Source organism: Rattus rattus, chromosome 9, assembly GCF_011064425.1.
Source record: "Rattus rattus isolate New Zealand chromosome 9, Rrattus_CSIRO_v1, whole genome shotgun sequence".
Lineage (NCBI taxonomy): Eukaryota > Metazoa > Chordata > Mammalia > Rodentia > Muridae > Rattus > Rattus rattus.
In genome coordinates this window covers 39,428,187-39,452,095 of record NC_046162.1, presented here as the reverse complement: position 1 = coordinate 39,452,095, position 23,909 = coordinate 39,428,187, and the positions used below count along the sequence as shown (strand labels likewise).

Here is a 23,909-nt window from a genome sequence, read left to right as displayed (position 1 = left end):
TTTTCTGGCCTCAGTGGAAAAAGGATGCACCTTGCCCTGCTCAGACTTGATGGGCCTGGTTGGGGGGATAACCAAGGGGTTCCCAACCTGCTCCGAGAAGAAGGGGAAAGGGGATAGTGGAAGAATTTTGTGAGTGGGAAACAGGAGGGGGAAGCAATCAGATGTAAATTGAATAGATAATTAATGGAAATAAAGAATGTACTTCACAATATTCATGTGCATATATGTGTGTACATAATTTACCTATATATCATACTACACTATATATGAATACGTAAATGCACGTGACAATAATTATCAATAAAAGGAAACTATCACATTGAAATTGGTGAATGTGGATAGAATTTGTGGGAAGAAATAGAAGAGCAAAATATTGTTATTGTATTTCACTTAAATATGTAATATAATTTTAAACTGAAAGGGAACATAGCCAGAGATAAACTAGAGAAGAGAAAAATTGTGCTCTCAAAAGACATGAGCTATTTAATAGAAATCTAAGTGTCAGGCACAGGATACCTCTCTCAAATTTGCTTAATTTTCTATTTCTGTGACACAGCACTAACTGGAGAGATAGCTCAGAGCGCTATCTCTTCTTCCACAGTGTCTGGGTTGAATTTGCAGCACCAAATCACAGCACACAACTGCCTGTAACTTTATTTTGAGAATATCTGGCTCCTTCCTACCAATGCAAATAAAATAAAGTCATAAAATAAGAATCGCACCCTCCATGAACAGCTTGCCTTTGCTCTTTTATTTTCTTTTCTTTTTTTTAATCTTTATTAACTTGAGTATTTCTTATTTACATTTCGATTATTATTCCCCTTCCCAGTTTCCGGGCCAACATCCCCCTAACCCCTTCCTCTCCCCTTCTATATTGGCTTCCCCTCCCCGCAACAATCACGTTAAAGGGGGTTCAGTCTTGGCAGGACCAAGGGCTTCCCCTTCCACTGGTGCTCTTACTAGGCTATTCATTGCTACCTATGAGGTTGGAGCCCAGGGTCAGTCCATGTATAGTCTTTGGGTAGTGGCTTAGTCCCTTTAACAGGGGTCCCGGTCTCAGTTCAGTGGTTTGCTGCTGGCATTGGCCTATGTATTTTCTGTATTCTGGCTGTGTCTCTCAGGAGAGATCTACATCCGGTTCCTGTCTGCCTGCACTTCTTTGCTTCATCCATCTTATCTAATTGGGTGGCTGTATATGTATGGGCTACATGTGGGGCAGACTCTGAATGGATGTTCCTTCTGCCTCTGTTCTAAACTTTGCCTCCCTATTCCCTGCCAAGGGTTTTCTTGTTCCCCTTTTAAAGAAGGAGTGAAGCATTCGCATTTTTGGTCATCCTTCTTGAGTTTCATGTGTTCTGTGCATCTAGGGTAATTCAAGCATTTGGGCTAATAGCCACTTATCAATGAGTGCATACCATGTGTGTTTTTCTGTGATTGGGTTACCTCACTCAGGATTATATTTTCCAGGTCCATCTATTTGCCTATGAATTTCATAAAGTCATTGTTTTTGATAGCTGAATAATATTCCATTGTGTAGATGTACCACATTTTCTGTATCCATTCTTCTCTTGAAGGGCATCTGAAGTTCTTTCCAGCTTCTTTTGTTGTGGTTTGCCTTGGAGTTCTCTCTGAATTTGTAAAATAAAGGCAAGAGCACGAGATTTGGGCAGAGGAGGAGTCGGGAGCTTATCAATGGAGGAGTCAGGAGAGGGAGGAGTCATGGGAGGAGAAAGGAAAGAATCGAGAGAGATATTTGGGAGAAGGAGAAGCATCCTTTGCCTAAAAGGTTTCAAGGGATGAGGTTTTGGGAGCTAGGAATAATATTCCAGTATAGGGTGGATCTGCCCAATCTAGACGCTAGATTGTTTTCATATTAATTGAGTTGCGTTTTCTTTGTACAGGCCGATTCAGGTTGGAGAGGAAACTGCAACATGGCTATTATAAATAAGGCTGCTATGAACATAATGGAGCATGTGTCTTTGTTCTATGTTGAGGCATCTTTTGGGTATATGCCCAAGAGAGGTATAGCTGGGTTCTCAGTTAGTTCAATGTCCAATTTTCTGAGGAACCTCCAGACTGATTTCCAGAATGGTTGTATCAGTTTGCAGTCGAACCAGCAATGGAGGAGTGTTCCTCTCTCCACATCCTCACCAGCATTTGCTGTCACCTGAGTTTTTGATCTTAGCCATTCTCACTGGTGTGAGATGGAATCTCAGGGTTGTTTTGATTTGCAATTCCTTTATGACTAAAGATGTTGAACATTTCTTTAGGTGTTTCTCAGCCATTCGGCATTCCTCAGCTGTGAATTCTTTGTTTAGCTCTGAACCCCATTTTTAATAAGGTTATTTGTCTCCCTGCAGTCCAACTTCTTGAGTTCTTTGTATATTTTGGATATAAGCCCTCTATCAGTTGTAGGATTGGTAAAGATCTTTTCCCAATCTGTTGGTTGCCGTTTTCTCCTAACCACAGTGTCCTTTGCCTTACAGAAGCTTCGAAGTTTTATGAGATCCATTTGTCGATTCTTGATCGTAAATCATAAGCCATTGGTGTTTTGTTCAGGAAATTTTCTCCAGTGCCCATGTGTTCCAGATGCTTCCCCACTTTTTGTTCTATTAGTTTGAGTGTATCTGGTTTGATGTGGAGGTCCTTGATCCACTTGGACTTAAGCTTTGTACAGGGTGATAAGCATGGATTGATCTGCATTCTTCTACATGCTGACCTCCAGTTGAACCAGCACCATTTGCTGAAAATTCTATCTTTTTTTCCATTGGATTGTTTTGGCTCCTTTGTCAAAAATCAAGTGCCCATAGGTGTGTGGGTTCATTTCTGGGTCTTCAATTCTATTCCACTGGTCTATCTGTCTGTCTCTGTACCAATACCATACAGTTTTTTATCACTATTGCTCAGTAATACTGCTTGATTTCAGGGATAGTGATTCCCCCTGAAGTCCTTTTATTGTTGAGGATAGTTTTAGCTATCCTGGGTTTTTTGTTATTCCAGATGAATTTGCAAATTGTTCTGTCTAACTCTTTCAAGAATTGGATTGGTATTTTGATGGGGATTGTATTGAATCTGTAGATCGCTTTTGGTAAAATGGCCATTTTTACTATATTAATCCTGCCAATCCATGAGCATGGGAGATCTTTCCATCTTCTGAGGTCTTCTTCAATTTCTTTCTTCAGAGGCTTGAAGTTTTTATCATACAGATCTTTAACTTGATTTGTTAAAGTCACAGCGAGGTATTTTATATTATTTGGGACTATTATGAAGGGTGTCGTTTCCCTAATTTCTTTCTCAGCATGTTTCTCTTTTGTGTAGAGGAAAGCTACTGATTTATTTGAGTTAATTTTATACCCAGTCACTTTGCTGAAGGTGTTTCTTGTCGTTAATGTAATCCATAAACTCATTCTAAACTGTAAGGCTGAGGTTGCTAAGTATCTTCAATACTCTGACCTCACATATCCTCCATTGCTGTGACTGAGGGTGATCTGTCCCTACAGATCCTACATTTGAATCCTTGGTCCCCAGTTGCAATGGTTTTGTTTGGGGTGGGGGTTGGAACTTTTATGATATGGAAACCTAGTGACATGTGTCACTAGGGTGGGCCTTGAGATTGTGAACCTTAGCCTTTCCTCCTATCTTGTTCTCCACTTCCTAAGTTTAGCTTCAATGTGACCAGCCAGTCTCCTGTCTGAACCACCATGCTATCCCTGCCTGCTTTCATGTCCTCGGCATCTTTGTGGTATTCCTCTGAACTGTGAGACAAATAAACTTTCTTAAGTTGTTTTCATCAGGGTAGTTTATCACAGTACCATGAAAATAAATTAGTAAGAAATTGGTACTAAGTACCAGAGCCATTGCTATGAAAAAAAATGATCATGTGATACTTGGGACTCTGGAAGTGGTTTCTGGTTGGAGTGAAGAATTTAAGTCCTTAAGAGAGTCCCACTGTTTTGGAAGTAGAACTTTGTGCAATATTACTTAGAAGCTCAGAAACAAGACCTTTCAGAAAAATGTGGTCAGTAGATACCAACTTGTGACATTTCAGAGGATATCAAAACATCTACCCAGCTATCTACCCGGGTAGATAGACCCCAGCTATTTATGTTATATGTGGACCAAGAATCCGGCTTCATTATGCACATGTCCTGAGAACTTGAGCGATGTCAGATGTAAGGATAGTGGACTAATTGCCTGGCAGAGTATAAGTGTGAGAGCATGTTTAAAGTTTAGACAGTGTATACACAGGGAACCAGCTGTAGTTGTTGAAGAGGATAGTGCCATGAAACTTAGTGCTTGGTATGCTCCCGTGAGGCTACTGTATGTCTGCACCAGTAGGTAACTGGTAGTATCTCCCTTCTGGATGGACTTTGACTTTCTGTGAAGAGATCAAGGGCTAAAATATCCAAGAGTCTTGCTCTCTTTCTCTGTGAGAGTATTTATTATATTTTTATATACAGTGGCAGAAAAACACAAGAAGGCAACAGTGGAGTGAGGCAGACCCACTTCCCAGAACTTGGAGACAGAGGCAAGTGGACTTACATGAGCTCGAGGCTAGTCTAGTCTACATAGGGAGTTCCAGGACAACCAGGGCTATGCAGTAAGATCCTGTCTCAAAAGAATAAACACACACACACACACACACACACACACACACACACACGCATGCACGCACACACACACATGTTTATGTTCATCTTTTTTTAAAAAAATTCCACAGTAGACATATCTATATTTACATATGCATCTATGGGTTACAGAATAAATACAATGTAAAGAGGCTGAAAGAGTTCAAGGGATTTCGGAAGTCGGCAGAGTCTGTGTTCATAAGGTCATGAATCAGACCAGGGCTGAGAAGGAGCTGCTGCTGGAGCTGCAGTCAGAGCTGAGGGAGAATTCGCCATGTTCAGCTTGAAGCCAAATCCTGAAGCTGGCCCCCAGCAGGACACATGTCCGGAGCAGGGAACAGTAGATCAAGTCCAGGTGGACATCGGGTGGACTGGCAGGCAATTCAAGCAGACCTCATCAATCAGAGAACTGAACCAACTGGAAGATCCGGGGACATTTGTGGAGTCCCCTGCTCCTGAACCACAGCAGGCATTGGTTGATAGGTTGATATGAGGCCATGCACAGCTGGAAAGGGTGGAGTCTCCCAGGGCAGTGCACAGTTGGAACGATCACTATTTTTACACAATGTCAAGCAATTTAGAATAGGGCACAGTCTGAGTTCGGCACACTTGATTCTTTTGGGGAGTTCTTCTAGGTTCCACTGGTTTTGTTTCAATTCTAGGGGAGTCAAACATTTAGCTGCTTCAAAATAAAAGTCCCAAGAGCACTGATTCTTCTGCTTTCCAGTTCTTTGTGCCTCTTGGTTTCCTAATGTCACATAAAGAACAATTCAGATGTCCAATTCAAATTCTTTCTTTTCTAAAAGGTTTATTTAATTTTATTTTGTGGATATAGGTGTTTTCCCTGCACATAAGTCTATATACCATGTGTGTCTAGTGCCCATGGAAAAAGGAAGACACCAGATCTCCTGGGACTGGAGTCACAGACGGTTGTGAGCCACAGTGTGGGTGCTGAGAATTGAACCCAGGTCCTCTGCAGGAGCAACAGATGCCTAACCACTGAGCTACCCCTCCAGCCCCTAGATCAATTCAAATTCTTATATTGACTGCTAATGCGTCTAAGAAGGTACTGGAATTTGTACTTCATTCTGTAAAAATCAACTCATTATCACTTTCATTTAGACCAAATAGTGTACCACGTAAAAAATAAGTTTTGGATTTAGCTAGAGACGAAATGTGGATACAAATTCTCGATCAGTTTAATAGACTGGTCGGTAATGGAAAACAAGGACCAGAATAGAAACCTAGGAGAGTCTTGATAGGAGAGGCACAGAGTGAACTCAGTCTCCTGAGGATTAATTAGGAGAAAGATTCTGCTCAAGTAATGACTGCATGGTCTTCCCAGAAATCTTAGTGGAATTTCACAAGAAAGACAGTAAGTTTTTTTTTAAGATTTATTTTTATTATTTTTGAGAGAGAGAGAGAGAGAGAGAGAGAGAGAGAGAGAGCAAGAGAAAGTGACCAACTGCTATAGCATACATGTGGAGGTCTGCAGGCAACTTGCAGGAGTCAGTTCTCTTCTTCCACCATGTGGGCTCTGGGAATCAAATTCAAGTGGTCAGGCTTGAGAGAAAATGCTACCACCCACTGAGTCATCTTTCCAGTCTCGGGCATCGTTCCCAATCTCAATGTTGCAGAAGGCTGTTTCTGAGCCTAAGTCAGACATGAGAACCTTGTTGTTAAGGATGTCTTGTTTTAACAGCTCACATATCCAGACTGAGAGAGACAGTATTCAAGAATGTCCCCACTCTGAGTGGTGCACACCTTTAAATATAGCACTAAGGAGGTAGAGTCAGGCAGATTTCTATGTGTTTGAACCTAACTTAGTCTACACAGTAAGTTCTAGGTCAGCCAGGGATACATAGTGGGGCCCTGTCTCAAAGAACAAACTGGCAGCTGTGTGGGTTTTTGTTCAACTGGTAAACAAAGGTAACCAGAACTCACTGTTCAGTGTGAGTTTTGATACAAACAAGAAAGAACAAGATTCACAAGACAGCTCAAAGGGATTTGATCCTGCTTGTTTCGATGTAACACCAGCATTTTTTAATACAAATCCACACTATGTGGGCATGTCAGGAATGGACATGAGCTGAACTTGTTAGATAACTAAAAGCAGCTGAAGAGAAAGAGAAAGAGAAAGAGAGAAAGAGAGAGAGGGGAGGGAGGGGAGAGAGAGAGAGAGAGAGAGACTCTGATCTTAGGTGGGATCACATTTACTCAGTGTGGGAGCATTTTGTCACCTGCAGGTAGAAATTAGCCAAAATTCCTACAGAGGATGGTGGAATGCTGTCTCTTATTGGGGTGATGATTTTTGTGATCACAGGGGAAGCTGGGAAATGTAGTATTTTAGCAGGAAATGCTCAGAACTTAGGAGTTCCCCAAGTAAATTGTTTGAAGAAATTGGGTACCAAAGACTTCTGACCTGATATAACAACTGGATTTGGATTAAACAGTTCTTTGAGAAAATGCTATCTTCAGAAATCTTGAGTTTCAGTGGAGTGTAGCAATGTAAGCCTTTAATCCCAGTTTCAGGAGGCAGAGGCTGGTGGATTTCTTTGAGGCTGACATGGTCTACAGAGAGAGTTTCAGAACAGTTAGGTGTATGTAGAGATATCCTGCTGTTAATCGCAAAAATGGGAGGAGAAAGATCACCCAGCCAAATCATGACAGCCAAATTAACCAAAGCAAGCAATCAAGTAAAGCAAAATTTTTTCTTCTTTCTTTTTTTTTTGGAGCTGGGGACCGAACCCAGGGCCTTGCGCTTGCTAGGCAAGCACTCTACCACTGAGCTAAATCCCCAACCCGTTAAAGCAAAATTTTTAATTTGTATACATGGGCTGCCTCCCCCAATGCAGGATTCAATTGTTCAGCATTGGATGTGAGGAAGACAAGGTTTTATAGCTCAGGAATGAAGGATTTTTAAATGGAGAATTTGTAGGGCAAAATAGGCAAGGTTACAGGAGCAGAACACAAGAACATAGCATAACATCGCATTTTAAGACAAAGATAGGGTTGCAAGTTGGCCATTACGACTTCTTGAAACAATGACAATGATTGTGAGGTAGACATAACAAGTCATTATAAAAGCTTTCTGAAACAAGATATTGTTGTTAGGTAGTCACAACAACAGGTGACCATAGTAACTTTTTGAGACAAAGGCATGGTTGCATTTCCTGGAGTAGGCAGTACAGAGCCATTTCCAGTTAAGGCAAGCTGGTTCATTGTCTGTCTTTAAAGAAAAGAAAAGAAAACAGAAAACAGAAAGAAGGAAATGTGGAACTTCAGTTACCTTAATGGCCAGAGAGAGAGAATCACCTGAAAAGTCTCTTAAACAAAAGGGTATGGAGTGTACAGTTAAAGAAATGTTCCTGCTTCTTGAAGGCCAGGTACAGTCTCAATTCCAAAGCGAAGAAGCCAGCCTGCCTCCACTTAGGCTTAAAAGCCATCTTAAAATAAAGACAAACTAGGTTCATTCCTGTTTATGATTAAACCTCTGTTTCTCCAGGATGGGGCTTTTCCCCTCCCCATTCCCCCACCTTCCTCCCATAACCTTACCTCACATGGTCCTGTATTGTCTGTTCCAGGAAACCTCGACCATACTTTGTCTTTAGGAGGTTGTGATCCTGTTTACATAACATACATCCTTGTCTTCCTCTTTCACTATCATTTTCTCTCTTTAACAGCTAATTCTCTTGCCCTTTTAAACATGCTCATAGCCAATAATCTTTTTATTTCTCCTCATTAAAAAGCGAATGAAAAATATGAAATACAAAGGAAAGAACATGACGGCTTCTAGGTATGCAGGAACATAGCCAGAGAAAGAGACTTCGGAGAGAGTCCAGAGTGGACATGACTCCAAACTAGGCATGTGAGGAGAGGTGGGAAGGGGGAGGGAAGTCACCAACCAAGAGGGGTGGCCTGTGCCTAGAGACTGGCCAGGAGACCAGAAGGGTAAAGAGTAGACAAAAGGTCAGGTCACCATAATGTTTGGATTATATAGGGAAGGGTAGCTGGAGGAATGTCAGCCCAGCCCCTGAGCTAGAGAATCGTAGGGTAGCCAGTGGGGTATGTTAGCCTGAAGGACCCTGTAACAGATAGAGACTGAGATGCTGGGAAACCTGAGGGCTAGGTTTATGTTGCTATGTTAAATAGGTGCTTCAGATATTCAATAGGTTTGAGATCTAACAAAAGGGACCTTGAAAAGCCAATGAAGGCTTCTCTCTAAAATCCCAATTTATGGTAAGCCAGCCCACAGATGGCTGGCTTGTCCCAGTGCACTTCTAAAATAAAGCTTGCTTCAATTAGACAATCATGGGTTTGGATTTTCTCCTCACAATTTTTAGCTTTAACATTAATGTTCAGTCAAACACAAAAATATTCTTTTTGTATTTCTTCATCTTAAAAATATTTTATGATTTCTATTTCCCTAATTTAGATTTGACAGGTGTCTTAGTTGGGCTTTCCATTGCTGTGAACCAACACCATGACCAAAGCAACTCTTATAAAGGACAACATTTAACTGGGCCTGGCTTATAGGTTCTGAGGTTTAGTCTATTACCATCAACATGATGAACAGGTTTTTTCTGACTCTTGAATGGCAGTGGGAGGGATAAAGTCTCAGCGCTTTAGTTACTGTGTGTAACATCATGGTGGATAAACCACTTGAAGCTCTTGGTCACTTAGAGTAAGCCTCCTTTGGGGACATGAGAGTCAGATTCACAGGCAAACTGTATTCCTAGGGTCCTGCCATTTCGCTTTAGTGATGGGACAGAGAGGAGATGTGAGTGTGGCCTGAGTAGCCCAAACCAAACACTTTTGTTTTGCTGTTCTGAGGAACTGCACCTGTTCTTTTCACAACATATGAGTTATTTGCTTTCCCACCAACAGTTTGCATGAGTCCCCCTTTTGAAGGTTCTTGGTCCTGCCGGCTGTGTTTTCTCCTCATGATAATCACACTTAGAGACCCGGGTTGGGCTCTCACAGGGATTTGTCCACAGTTTCAGTTCACATTGGCGATATTGGTTAGTCTGTATTCCCATACTCCATCCCATTTGTTTGCTTGCTGAGGTGAAAAGATGCTCAGGCCTTTCGCCCATGTCTAAGGGGAGACTGTCTCCTTCACACTGAGGTACTTGAGCTCTTTATATGTCGGGATCCCCGAACCTTTCACAGATCTACAGTTTGCAAGGATTTTCCTCTCATTGTCTAGTGTGAGTCTTAGTCTGTTCACTGCTTCCTCTTCTGTGTAGGACATCTGACCTTCAAAAGAACTCCCTGCTTACTTCTGCTTTTTTATTGATACCTCTGCTTTCTCAGTCAAAGAACAAAAGAAACAGGAAAAGTTAAAACTCAGTTCCCAGAGCAGACAGACCTGGGCTGTTCTCAGCCATGGTCAAGGACACTTCTCTTTACAGTGGAGTGAAGCCAGCCTTCCCACCCTGTGGGAGTTCCCCTAGCACCCCAACACCACCCCACTTTCCTTCATGTCTTCTCCTAAGGTTCAAAGTCACAGTCCATGGCTGTACATTTCACGGATCTCTCATCTGCTCAGCTAACTAAACCATCTCACTTTGTACTATGGACCCTGCGTCATGAATTCCAAGGTGATTAATGAGTTGGAGATAAGAAGAGTTTCTGGCAAAGAAGGTGCAAGAGCCCAGAGACCATGTTTGTAGCAGAGTCTGGGGCAGGATTACCTCAGTAGCTCTTCTCTCAGATGACTCTGGCCCAGAGCCTGCAGACAGGTCAAGAGTCACAGTGGCGTAGCTATGTCACTTTAGGAAGTGCAAAGTCATCTCTCACAGTCTACTAGTTCCCCAAAGCTGCTCAGTGAGGACCTCAACCTGCTCTGCCATGTTTACTTATGTTTTCTCCCTCTTCTGAAGGATCCATCTCACTTCTGGTGAAATCAGAAAGAAACAAACCGAGTGAAACCCCAGCCCAGTCAGAGTATACAACAAGGGACAGTAAACCACTCTGCCTCTGACCTGAATCTATCACCTAGGCTCAATAAGAGCTGGTAACCAGATCCTGAGGATCCTTGGGGCTTAGGGAACAAGTTCAACACAAAGGTGGGGCTTCTGGCCAGGCATGTGCAGGCGGTGAAAGTCAATGATGTCAAGGTTAATTCTGGAGTTATCCTCACCCAACACCTGCCACCCAGACGGTCATTGTACACTGCCAAGCTGTGTTGTGTCACAGATAAGGACTCTATGTCACATGGTCTCCTCAAGTTCCTTCTTCTTGGTCACATTTGGTATTGGGTGTCTCAGAGGGGCACTTGCAGGGCTGGTCAATTTTTAGGAGAAGCAGCCCTGAGTTGTGCCTAATCTCATCTACTCCTGGCTACCATCAGCCACACAGTGTTAAAGTGAGGCACTATGGGAGGTTCTGTTGCTCTTGGGAGCTCAGCTGCCCCACGCCCCCCCCATGGGCCTGCAGGTAGATACTCCATGCCAGAACTCCATGACTGCCATCAAGCAGAATGAAGGCACTAGCGTAGTGCCTCCCCATTCCTGTACTTTACTGTGGCCTCTGCTCTGTAGTCATCTTCAGCACTGGCCCCTTCTGCTCCTTAAAAGGCTGAGAAGTGTTAGAAGCAGCAAAGGGGATCACTAGTTCACTAAGAACACAGATTCCTGTGAAAAGTTCAAGATGATGGCCAGAGAACCAGAGGTGGCCTCTTTGGGTCAGTTTGACTTGGCCCTTTCTGCAATGATCTAGGGTACTTTTCAGGCATAGGGACTTACACACAGAAGCTCCATGTCGGCCTCCTGGCTGTGACATTGGTCATAGAGTGAAGGTGAACCAGCTGGAAGGCTAACACCAGGAAATGTTTTTAAGAGTTCAGAGAACACTTGAGTCTTCAGTATCACAGTTCATTGAAGGAATTCAGGGCAAGAACATTAGTGGGAACCCAAAGGCAAGAACTGAAACAGAAGAGCATCACTTGCTCACGTTCTCTCTGTGGTTCGTTCAGCCTGCTATCTTAAATCACCCATGACTACCTGCCAGGGCTGGTACTGTCCTCAGTAAGCTGGGTCTGTTCTCTTCATCAATCCTTATTCAAGGAAAATAACCCCACAGACCTGTCTACCAATCTGATGAAGATCATTCCTCATTGAAATTCCCTTTCTCCACATATGTCTAGGCTTGTGTCAAGTGGGAAATAAAAAACAACCAGCATGTTTCAGTTGACCAAAATTTTAATACAAATTATAAAAAAGCAATGGAGCATGATGATCTGAGAGTTGTAAGCTGAAATAAACCCTTTTTCCTCACCAAGCTTTTAGAAACACCAACTAAGGAAGAAATAATACTTAGGTTAATGCCTAAAAGTTCTCTCCAATACCACATACATACATGTATATATGTGTGCACACATGTGCATACACACACACATAAATGTTTTCTTCTAGTAGTTTTACAAATTTCTTTCTAATATGACTACATTTTCTTCCCTTCCTTTTATTTTGCTTTTCTTTATTCTTGCTTTCAGATTTAATTTTCCTTGCTTATTGCTTTGATTGGTCTAATTACTCTGGCTAGGACTTCTAGTATTAAGGAGAAGAGGGGACATTCAGAAATAGTCATCTTTGTATGTTTCCTGATATTACAAATAATGGACTTAAGTTTTTACATAACGAACAGTTTTCATTTGTTCCATGTTTTAGAAATAGCCATCCAATTATAGCAATGGGTCTATGTGCATAGTATTGTGGGATTGCCAGTGCCTGGATGATCAAAGCAAGATTTTCAGGAGGAGCAGAACAATTGGACGGGATGCAATGGATTTGAAGGTGGGGCTTCCACTGGCTGGGGTGCACAAGGTTTTAGTGTGTACAGTTCCTAAGACATTCGTATCCAGTAAGCAGGTATTTTCAGTTGCACACCCTTTTCCATAAAATAGTATATAAGATTGATCTGGAAAAAGAAAGAGCCAGCAGTTAGTTGTCTCTCTCCTCTCCTCACCAAAGTTCTCTGGGAAAAGAAATGTGCCCAGGGTGATCTTAAATATGTAACCTCTGTCTCTAGGTGGTAAACATACAAACAACTCCATGCATAAGTTGAGCCTCTGTTTAAGGCATAATGAACAACACCTGGGTTCAGAACTCTTTCATTACAAGGGATGAACCTAATATACACAAGAATGACACTAGCTAAAGGACAACAAGTGCTTGGCAATGAATTGTGTTTGTGCTCCATCCTAACTTAGCTTTAAAAATGGAAGGAAATGTTGATACCCACGAGCTCAAATCCTTGTTTCAAGACTTCTGAGTTCCATGGGAGACCAATCCATTGAAACATACGTATCAATTTCCCATGGAAAATAGGATAGGAAGGCTTGAATAGGAAGGCTGTCCTGCCATGGATGACTTCAACCACCCTCTGTATCCTGTGTGACATTCCTGTTAATCTCAACTGTTCTCTGCAAAGGTCCTTTCCCTACACATCCTAGACCCTCCTTCAGGATTATTCCAAATATAAGGCCTGACTTGCCTTCAACTCATCAAGTTCTCAGTTCTGCAATCATGAAATATTTCACATCTTGATCAGAAAAGAGTTGCCAATGCCTCCCTCCCATTATATAGGGCACAGAGAAAAATCCCACAATTGTTTTTGTAGTTCCTACCTGAATGATGTATGCACCCTACACAACTACACATAGTTGTGCTCACTCAGGAAAAAATCATAAAACTTTTATTAAATTCATGGTGGCTCTATGAAAAATTCAATTGCTCACCTATGTGACATCCAGAAATGAAGTCACCTCCTGTGTTGCCAATGAACCAAGGCCCCATTGTAGGATATCACAGCAAGGCAGGTGCGAACATCTGTATTTCTTCCCTTTACCATTCCCATCTGCCACCACACACCTTCCCTTCAACTGCCAAAAATGGCTCCCTCCAGAGATAAATAACCAAGAGCTTGCTTGGTCCCTTATTGCCCTTCTAAGAAAACTACGTTCTAAGAAAACCACCTCTCCCACTCTCTCCAACTCCTGGCAGAGTGGCTTTCTGTAGGCCGCATTCATGGTGTATCAGGGTTGTATTGAGATGGAAGTGGAGATGAGGGGAGAGATAGGACTCTTGAGAGGGGTCTGGTGATGAGGAAGGATGGGGTGGAGGTAACGGAGTCATGAGAGGATATGGAACTAATTGCAGTTTTAGTTTTGATTCTGCCCTGGATGTTGTTGTTGTTGTTGTTGTTGTTGTTGTTGTTGTTGTTGTTGTTGTTTGCTTGCTTGCTGTGTCTCTGTGTGTGTGCATGTGCATATGGAGGATAAGTACATAAAACTATAGTTGACAATGAAAGTGTAAAATTCAATCCCAATCTCCAGAACTTCAGAATTCCAACTCTTAACTGTATAGAAGGTCATGGATATGATCTTTGGATCTGGATAATCTCACTACATGATGTTTTTAATTTGTAAGTTCTTTAAAATTTTAATTAAAAATACAAAAAGGAGCAAAAATGATGTCACTTCTGAGATTAAATATTAAATCCCTTATCAGTCTACCCTCTCCATCTCATTATTAGTGCTGAGAGAAGTCAGCAGATAGACCATGAGGCCACTTCATGAAGAGGAGTTAGCACTACCAAAATCAGGAGTGAAGCAGAAAGCAGATCCATCTGAAGGACCTCAGCCCCTGCTGACAACTCATACTGCCCCGGGAGACATCCTGAGCCAGAACCAGTGCCAAGGAGGTGCTCAGATTCTAGACCTGTAGAAAATGGGCTTTGTATTTGCTATATTTTAGCTGCTATGCTTTGGGTACACAGAAGTAAATGACAGGTACACTATACCCCGGAGACCATCCACACCTTAAAGTAACAAGTAAAATTAATAATAAGAAAACAACCATATGTACATCAGAATGTTTTGAGGAAGTACTCATACCTATATGTTAACCTCAACACACTTCTCTCTGCCTATTTTTGCACTTCAGGGTTGGTAGTTCTTGGACATGTCTTGTTTAGCTCAATGTAGCAGAGCAGTACATTCAACACCATTGATTTCTGATGATTGAGACACTGAATGGAAAGGCAGGGGTTTTCATTGTGGGAAACAGACAGAAGAAACAGTTGAGGACACGTCTATCCATGACTTATCTAATGCAGGGTTTTCCCATGATTCTACCAAAAAGCACTGCAGTGAGGATGAGCTGGGAGGAGGTGAGGGAGAAAGGCACTGGGGTGAGAGCACCATGGAGGACCTCATGGGAATTCAGGGCCATCCTTACCTTCATCAGTTACTCTGCTCTTTGCCTTGGAGAAAAAGTCCTAGATAATGGGAAGGAGATGATCTGTTTTCTAAAATGGTGATATTTATAGGGTGGGGGGTTACCCAGGTGTGGTACACACACACACCTGTGCTTCCAGCTACTCTGACTTTGGAGGCTGAGGCAGAAGGATTACTGAACTCCAGTAATACAGTGCAAGCCTAGATACATAGCAAGACTCCATCTCAACAATACAAAAATTCAAGATGAGTAATAAAATAGGTGAGGAGAGTCTCTCCTCTAGAGAGCAGAGCAGAGCAGAGCAAAGCAGAGCATTTAAAGCTACAGGTTCACAGAACCTACTTAGTAGATCCTGCTGCTTAGCTGTCTCCCAGTCTGCATATGCAAGTGCGTGCACACATACCTCAAGAGAGAGGCTTGTTTCCAACCCAGTCCCATACAAATAAAGGTTTCAAGCAAAAGCAAAAGGGTGAGCATCACTGTTGCAGCCCATAAGCAGAGAGGCGGACTCATGGAAAGGTAGAGGAACCCTGAACAGGTGGTAGGGTAAAGACACAGGCTGTATTCATGTGTTGGGACACAGACAGGAGGTATACTCACATGTTACGTGTTCTTTGTTGCATTGCTCACTAGTGCAGCATTGGTTCTTGTATTTAATTGTATGCTGATTCCCCAGCGTTATTGAGAATTCCAAGTCACATCTGTTTTTATCTGCATTACACCCTTTTTGCTCAAATACTGCTTTTGTATCTGGAGTTGCAGAAAATTGAACCACCAAGTAAATTTTCCTCCTGAGCTAGTGGTAAATAATCTGTTCCCTCATCCCCACTCTCTTGAGTGTTGCACCTCTCTGAGAGTCTCTCAGCGCTAATCTATTGAAGGAACCAACAGAACCACTTACTATGAAGGGGGAGTGACTGGTGGTAAGGTATTATAGCAAAAGCATGGTGCTTCTAGATTTGATCCTGACACTGTAAAAAAGAGAGTCACTCCCAAATGGTCCTGATCATGTAGAATCTAGGGCCTACAACGAGCACATGCTCCATCTCCACCAAGCTACTAGTCTCATCCTGGAAAGGAGGCAAGGAGAAATTAGAGGATGTTCAAGGTAGTGAGGGTTGGCTTACATGGTGTTTCTAATTTCTGTATTTGGTTGAAGCAGCCAACAGTGGTGTCACAAGTAGATGAAGGCTCAGGACAGTTTCCACTTCCACATGTAGCTTGTGAACACGTGTAACCCTCTCTGGAGAAATGCACATCAGTTAAAAAGGTAATCGAGGCCTTGTAGTTGATGTTGCTTAGGATCAAGAAGCCATGGGGGGTCTAAACAGACTACTGGGTTTCATGTGGTTGCCTCCTCTCCCAAGGCACTTGACTGGTTTACCTCCCCTTTGCATTTTTAGGATAAAAGGGAATGCTTTGTTCACTCTTACCTACAGAGCCGACAACCAAGATGCTAAAGACAAAAACTGTGAAGAGGCTCTTCAGGATGGAGAACCAGCCCATGGTGACGCTTGTGAGCACTGCATGAGATGCAAGTAAGGACAGTGGGATCAGAGCAATGGGACTCAGACCTGCAATCCAGCAATCCTCGTACTAGACTGTGTTGTTTGTCCACATGTTCATTCGTTCATTCATTCCTTCATTCATTCACCCCTTCACTTGTCCTTTCTGAAAGCCCAACTTTATCAAACACTGGCTTTATGATAGATGTGGCCATTTGGAAGGATGCAAAACTGGAAAAGATACCATATCCTTTATCAAGAAATTGGGGGTGGGGATGGGTTCTGGGAAAGGACTTTCACTCAAGAGAAATTCTTCTTCCATGTATCTGGAAGGCACTAGATCTCCTTCCACAGTTTCAATGGCTGAGTCAAGAATCAACTCCTCTGGAGAACAGGTGGAGACTCTCTATTGCTACAAAGGTCTGGGCCATGGTGCTCAACAGTAATCAGATCCTTAGCTAATGGCATGGCTTCACCACTTCCTAAGTCGCCTTCCACCTAATGGATGACCTCCATCCACACTGGAAATGCTCACCAAGAAGGACTCCTGATCTTCTGAAAGGACTGCCGTGAGCTGGAGAGGAAGCGATCTCGCCTAGAGAAAGGATGCAAGGAGCACTTTCTCTGCCTCCCTGTCACTTTTATAGTGCAGAGGACTATTACCTGGCAATTAAGTTACTGTAAATAGTATCTCAGCATGAAGCCAAGTGCACTAAACTTCCTGATCTTCTAGAGGTGATACTGTGAGAACAGCTCTTCTTGAACTTCTGGTTGGTAAGGAAAGGAGGGAAGGGTTTATAATGCTACTGTGATTGGGGGTGAGCTACAGAAAAAGTTTAGATACTTGAAAATTAAAAGTACAGGAATTGGCTCACAGTGTGTAGATACCATCCTCCATTTTTCTTTGGGGAAAAGTCCCAGCATTCTCTCTTCCATCCTTTCCTTTCTCCCTAGAGTCTGACCCTAGGATCTATTTATTCTCTGCTTAGAAGGGACTTGGTATGCCCTTCTATAATTTCACTTCCCCCCACACACAATTTTTATCTCAGTCTCTTGTTAGGGCATAGCTCACCAGCCTTCTTATTTGCAATGGAGATACAGGCTAAGGTAGAGGGACTCACACTTCTTCTAGATTCCTCTAATTGTTCAGATTTTAGACACATTCTGTCAAAATTCAGGCACCAAGTTCCACCTCCCTGGGAAGTCCGTATGCAGAGTTGTGAAGACAGGGTTACAGGGAAGGAACAGGGTTATACATGTGCCTCAGACCCTGGAGTGTGGAAGAAATGAGGAGGCACACCCAACAGTCACAGACATGAAGGATGGAGAAAGGACATCCTTAGTTATGGAGACCAGCAGAGACTTAGCTGGAATTTCTACATAGGCCTGAAATGATGGGGAAGTGCTTCTAGGGTTCAAAGTAAGTTGACAAAACGTTTCACAGGACACAGAAGCACGAGCTAGGAGTAGACTTGCCACACTTGCAGGGGATGCTGAGTGAAGACATCATGGGTCCCTAATGATGAAGCCTACCTCAGTTCCTGTTCCATTGCTCAAGATGATGAGACAACAGCCAAGACATGCTATACACTCTCCCCCCAAATACAACGAAGATCTTTTCAAAGAGTCAGCTTGAGTCTTGCCTTCCAAAGAAGGAATTTGGCATTGCCACCTGTGGCGTTTCACAATGTGCCCCCCTACCACCACTCCCATCTTATCACACCTGCCCTCACAACTCCCAGGATCAAAGGCATAGCTAGAGACTTTATTTTATGGTTCCCTATTGATTCAGCTTAGTAAACTTCAAGTTGTGTAACCAGTACTGGACTGTGAGCTCCCAATTAGCTGAGAATGGTGATAAGGATGGTGACTGCAAATTGGCTTGGAGCCAAGAGGCCAGACTTGCAGGTTATGGCCACGTCTCATTAACGCACTGACCTGAACACTCCTGAGCAGAACAGCCAAAGCTGAGGCCACTGTCATTCATCTAAGGGGAATAGATTGTGGCCCCCATCTAACAAGCACTACAGAAACTCTGCCAACCCAGGAAAAGGTCTCAAAGTGATTGCTTACATAGGCAGAACTAGGACATAAAACAACAGAAGTTGGATGGACATGGTAGGATAAAAGGGCCAAGAAAGTAACATCCTAACACTGACTTGCCCCCAAGACTAGGGCCAAGGAAAAGAATACTCCAATCCCTGAGAAGAAAACCCCACCAATCCCTGAGCTTTCCCCAGGACCAGGTCAGAGATTCCCACCAATCCCAGGACACCCATGAAAGCTCTGTCCTTCTCCCATCCCAAACCCTATATGAACCCTGCCTTCTGCTCAGTGCCTTCCTGCTTCTTGGCAGAATAGAGGAAGCCGCCCTCTTGTGTCTTTCCGAATAAATCTCTTGTGTGAGGCTTGTTGTGTACAGTGTGACTTTGTGGTATTCTTGGGCTCCCAACTGCCAGGGTAACTTTCCCCTCAGATCCATCACTTACAGATAACCTCCCTGGCTAAAAAAGAGCAGAGACAAGACATAGAAGAAGCCTAGAGGCCTCACTCTTTTTGATGTATTATCAGCAAACATTTAGTTCAGTTAGGCCCCACCTACTCCATCAAGAGCTCAGTTCTGTGTTCATTCTTGGGACCATAAATGTCAGTCTGTCTAATATTCCAGATAAAGACACTCCTCAGGAGAAAGTAGATGTCCTCCTGTGGTCCGCCTCCTGGGAGGGACCCATGCTGCCTGTTCTACAGGCTACTGTACTGCCCTTGGTCATACAACTCCAGCTCCCCAAAGCTCTTTTGTCAGTGAGAATCTGTTACCCATTTGTTAGCCTGTGGCCCAGTCATGCTGTTCTGCTTTAAATATCAATGCTGCACATTTAGAATCACCTGGGAAGTGAGTTGTATGAGGAATTATCAACATCATATCAGCCTGTAAGCATGTCTGTGAGGGGATTGGTCTTGATTGTTAACTGATATAGAAAGACCCAGCCCAATATGGAAGGCACCATTTCCTAGCCGTGGGGTCCTGAATAGTCTACATATTGAGGAATTCAGTCAAACAGAAGCAAGTTAAGAGTGCGTTTATTTTCTTTTTTTCTATGGCTGTGGATGTGATATGACTAACTACTTGAGTCCTTGCCATGGCTTCCCTGCAGAGATGGACTATCACCTGGAATTATAAGGAAGGGAAACAAAACAAAAGCCATTTCTTCTCCTATGCTGATTTCTATCAGGGTCCTTGTTACAGCAACAGAAATCAAACAAGCCATCAACCTCATCATCAATCCGGTTCGGTCACTTTAACAGACCCCATAGCTCTCTGATGCTGATAGGTGTTTTGTTCTTCACAACAGCCAAAGTGAGGTTTTGAAGAATCAGGAATCAGCCACACCCAGGACAGACAGACAGGAAGGGAGAAGGACAAAGATGGATAATAAAGATGGCAAACCGGCTTTTTCTTCACCATCCTATCCTGAGACAAAAACCTAGTGGGCTTTTCTCTTAAATCGGGGCCCCTTTCAGCTTGTTGGCTCAAGGCTGGTCCTTGAGTTGGGGCCTTTCAGATCTTCTTTCTTGGTTTAAGCCAACTAACTAAAATTAGGGGAAGGAAATCCATCCCAGGCCACTCAAAACATGTAAAATCCCTAGCCTTCCATATGTGGGTTTTGGACTCCACTCTCTTTTCTGCAGGGCGTCTTTCTCGCCATGTGCCTTACTGTGTGAACATATTCACTTTTAATAAAGTTTGACACCTCTTGATGCCTTCTTATGAGACTTTCCCCACCTTGTAATTCTTTAATTGGACAAAAAAATAAACCCAAATGAAGCCACCTAGACAGCCACAGTCTCATCACCCAGTCTGGTTTAGCATGGGCTCTACTGAGCCGGCAACCCAGAATTCCCCTTTAGTCTTACAGTTCCCATCCTTTGACTCTGCCTTCCTGCTCTAAATCTCCACTTGGCTATGCTAGATTTAGAACTTGCTGAATCTCAGCTACAGCAAGACACTTGATGCCACCTTGCCTCCCTTGAATGGAGTTCTCAGTGTCTCCAGCTGCAACAAAAAATATTTTTCCTTTAACATCACCCACAACTCTGAATCTCCACACTCCTATCTGTCAAGTACAGAGAAGATCTGACTCAACCCTTATGTCAGTGTGCAAATAATAGTGGTCCCTGAGCTCACCAAGGACTCACAGCTCTACTGTTGACTGCCTTCCTGTAAGTTCTCTCCTCTGAAAGACCAGGTAGTACTTCATGTAGAATATTTGCTTCCTGGGATTTGTTCTATGGGTCAGATGCGGGTTGCCCACTAAACCAACAGCAACAACACAGGGCAGTAGCTGCCAAACCCAGTTCTGCAGAAATGATAATCCTTTTATTAAAACCCATATTCTGTTGTGACCTGGGAGCTTTAAAGTGCAGTGAGAGCTCTGGCCAATGCAGGCCTTGTGGAATGATGTGCTGGAGTGGGGTTATTTTCCTCTCTAGTGGTCCTCTCTGACTAGAGTAATCTGGTATCTACGCCATGAATCTATAGCAGCTTGAGTAGAAAGAGAGGAGCTCAGGACATCCGAGCTAAGCCTGTTTAAGTCTGGAGTGCATTGTAGATATTCTTCTGTATGTGTCTAGAGTCTGTTCCCTGTCTAGAACACACCTGTTCCTAGTAGACACTGTATCATGAGAGATGAGTGGGGGAAGAGCAGAGTGTTGGTGACCCAGCCCAGTCAAAGCGAGCAACAAAGACAGTAGAATCCTCCATATCCACCCTGACCTGACTTCATCCTTTGGAGGAGGAGTCCATCAGTAGGAGTCCAGCTCTTATCCCTTAGAGGACATTTCCAGGGAAGGGAGAACAAATCCAACATAAGGGTGGGGCTTCTGACAACACCAAGTGCAGACAGATGAAGGGGCTAGTAATGGCAGGTTCACATTGGTACAAACATCTCCATTGTTGAGGGCTCTCTAATCTCATGATCTTACTTTCCTTCCTTCTTGATGATGTTTTTGTATCTGGTATCTTGGAGAGGTGCTGGTCACAGTAGGCAAACTTTCCTAGAAGAAACACCCCTGAGTCTTGCCCAGTTGCCTTTATGCCTGGCTCTGCAACCCATGATAGCACAGCCAGGGAAGTAAGGGGTGCCAGAATATTCCCCTGAACTTGGGAACTTATCTGTCAGTGCTCCATGGTCCTAATCATGATATTACTCTATGAATAGGAAGCTATGGCTGCCATCAAGCAAGGTGAAATGTTATAGAGTTTGTTACCCCCTCCATAGGAAAAAAACCATAGACTCAATCTAATTGTAATTAAAAGATTTATTAACTGCTAGCCAGACAACAATCTCTGAGCTAACTTTGAGATTGCCAAGAAGGAGGGGTATGAGAAAGGACTTTTAAAGGGGAAAACCACAGGAAGATCTTCAATATCTATGCAAGGAAGTAAAAACCGTTCTGTTCTGCCAAGTTACGTGATAAAGGCAACTCAAAAACACCCTTTGGGTATCTGTAAGAGTGGTACAGAAGCAAAACAAAGAAAAAGCAGTTAGTGGCTGAAAGAAAACAGGAAAACAGGTCTACAGCACTCCTGAAACACAGGCTTATAAGACAGTCTAGCCACTGTCAGAAATAGCAGAACAAAGTAACACTAGAGATAATCTGATGGCGAGAGGCAAGCGCAGGAACCCAAGCAACAGAAACCAAGACTACATGGCATCATCGGAGCCCAATTCTCCCACCAAAGCAAACACGGAATATCCAAAACACACCAGAAAAGCAAGATCTAGTTTCAAAATCATATTTGATCATGATGTTGGAGGACTTCAAGAAAGACATGAAGAACTCCTGTAGAGAAACACAGGAAAACATAAATAAACAAGTAGAAGCCTACAGAGAGGAATCGCAAAAAATTCTAAAAAGAATTCCAGGAAAACATAAATAAACAAGTAGAAGCCCATAGAGAGGAGTCACAAAAATCCCTGAAAATTCAGGAAAACACAATCAAACAGTTGAAGGAATTAAAATGGAAATAGAAGCAATCAAGAAAGAACACATGAAACAACCCTGGATATAGAAAACCAAAAGAAAGAGACAAGGAGCTGTAGATACAAAGCTTCACCAACAGAATACAAGAGATGGAAGAGAGAATCTCAGGAGCAGAAGATTCCATAGAAATCATTGACTCAACTGTCAAAGATAATGTAAAGCGGAAAAAGCTACTGGTCCAAAACATACAGGAAATCCAGGACTCAATGAGAAGATCAAACCTAAGGATAATAGGTATAGAAGAGAGTGAAGACTCCCAGCTCAAAGGACCAGTAAATATCTTCAACAAAATCATAGAAAAAAACTTCCCTAACCTAAAAAAAATGCCCAGGCATACAAAAGCCTACAGAACTCCAAATAGATTGGACCAGAAAAGAAACACCTCCGTCACATAATAGTCAAAACACCAAACGCACAAAATAAAGAAAGAATATTAAAAAAGCAGTAAGGGAAAAAAGGTCAAGTAACATATAAAAGGCAGACCTATCAGAATCACACCCAGACTTTTAGGGCCAGAAACTATGAAGGCCAGAAGATCCTGGACTGATGTCATACAGACCCTAAGAGAACACAAATGCCAGCCCAGGTTACTGTATCCTGCAAAACTCTCAATCAACATAGATGGAGAAACCAAGATATTCCATGACAAAACCAAATTTACACAATATCTTTCTACAAATCCAGCACTACAAAGGATAATAATGGTAAAGCCCAACATAAGGAGGCAAGCTATACCCTAGAAGAAGCAAGAAACTAATCGTCTTGGCAACAAAACAAAGAGAAGAAAAGCACACAAACATAACCTCACATCCAAATATGAATACAACCGGAAGCAATAATCACTATTCCTTAATATCTCTCAACATCAATGGCCTCAACTCCCCAATAAAAAGACATAGATTAACAAACTGGATACGCAACGAGGACCCTGCATTCTGCTGCCTACAGGAAACACACCTCAGAGACAAAGACAGACACTACCTCAGAGTGAAAGGCTGGAAAAAGACTTTCCAAGCAAATGGTCAGAAGAAGCAAGCTGGAGTAGCCATTCTAATATCAGATAAAATCAATTTTCAACTAAAAGTCATCAAAAAAGATAAGGAAGGACACTTCATATTCATCAAAGGAAAAATCCACCAAGATGAACTCTCAATCCTAAATATCTATGCCACAAATACAAGGGCACCTACATACGTAAAAGAAACCTTACTAAAGCTCAAAACACACATTGCCTCACACAATAATAGTAGGAGATTTCAACACCCACTCTCATCAATGGACAGATCATGGAAACAGAAATTAAACAGAGGCGTTAGACAGACTAAGAGAAGTCATGAGGCCAAATGGACTTAACGGATATTTATAAGCGTTCTACCCTAAAAAAAAAGGATATACGTTCTTCTCAGCTCCTCATGGTACTTTCTCCAAAATTGACCATATAATTGGTCAAAAAACGGGCCTCAACAGGTACAGAAAGATAGAAATAA

General features: G+C 42.7%; 1 protein-coding gene across 1 annotated transcript; it reads right to left on the bottom strand.

Moving 5' to 3' along the window:
- Positions 1-12,369: 12,369 nt before the first annotated feature.
- On the bottom strand, positions 12,370-16,378 carry LOC116910280 (protein RoBo-1-like). The gene is made up of 5 exons (XM_032914154.1): positions 16,306-16,378; positions 16,000-16,113; positions 15,473-15,628; positions 14,621-14,663; positions 12,370-12,439 (listed from the first exon to the last, which is right to left on the bottom strand). Exons 1-5 carry the CDS (start codon positions 16,376-16,378, stop codon positions 12,370-12,372), a joined length of 456 nt encoding a protein of 151 aa, XP_032770045.1.
- Positions 16,379-23,909: the final 7,531 nt, after the last annotated feature.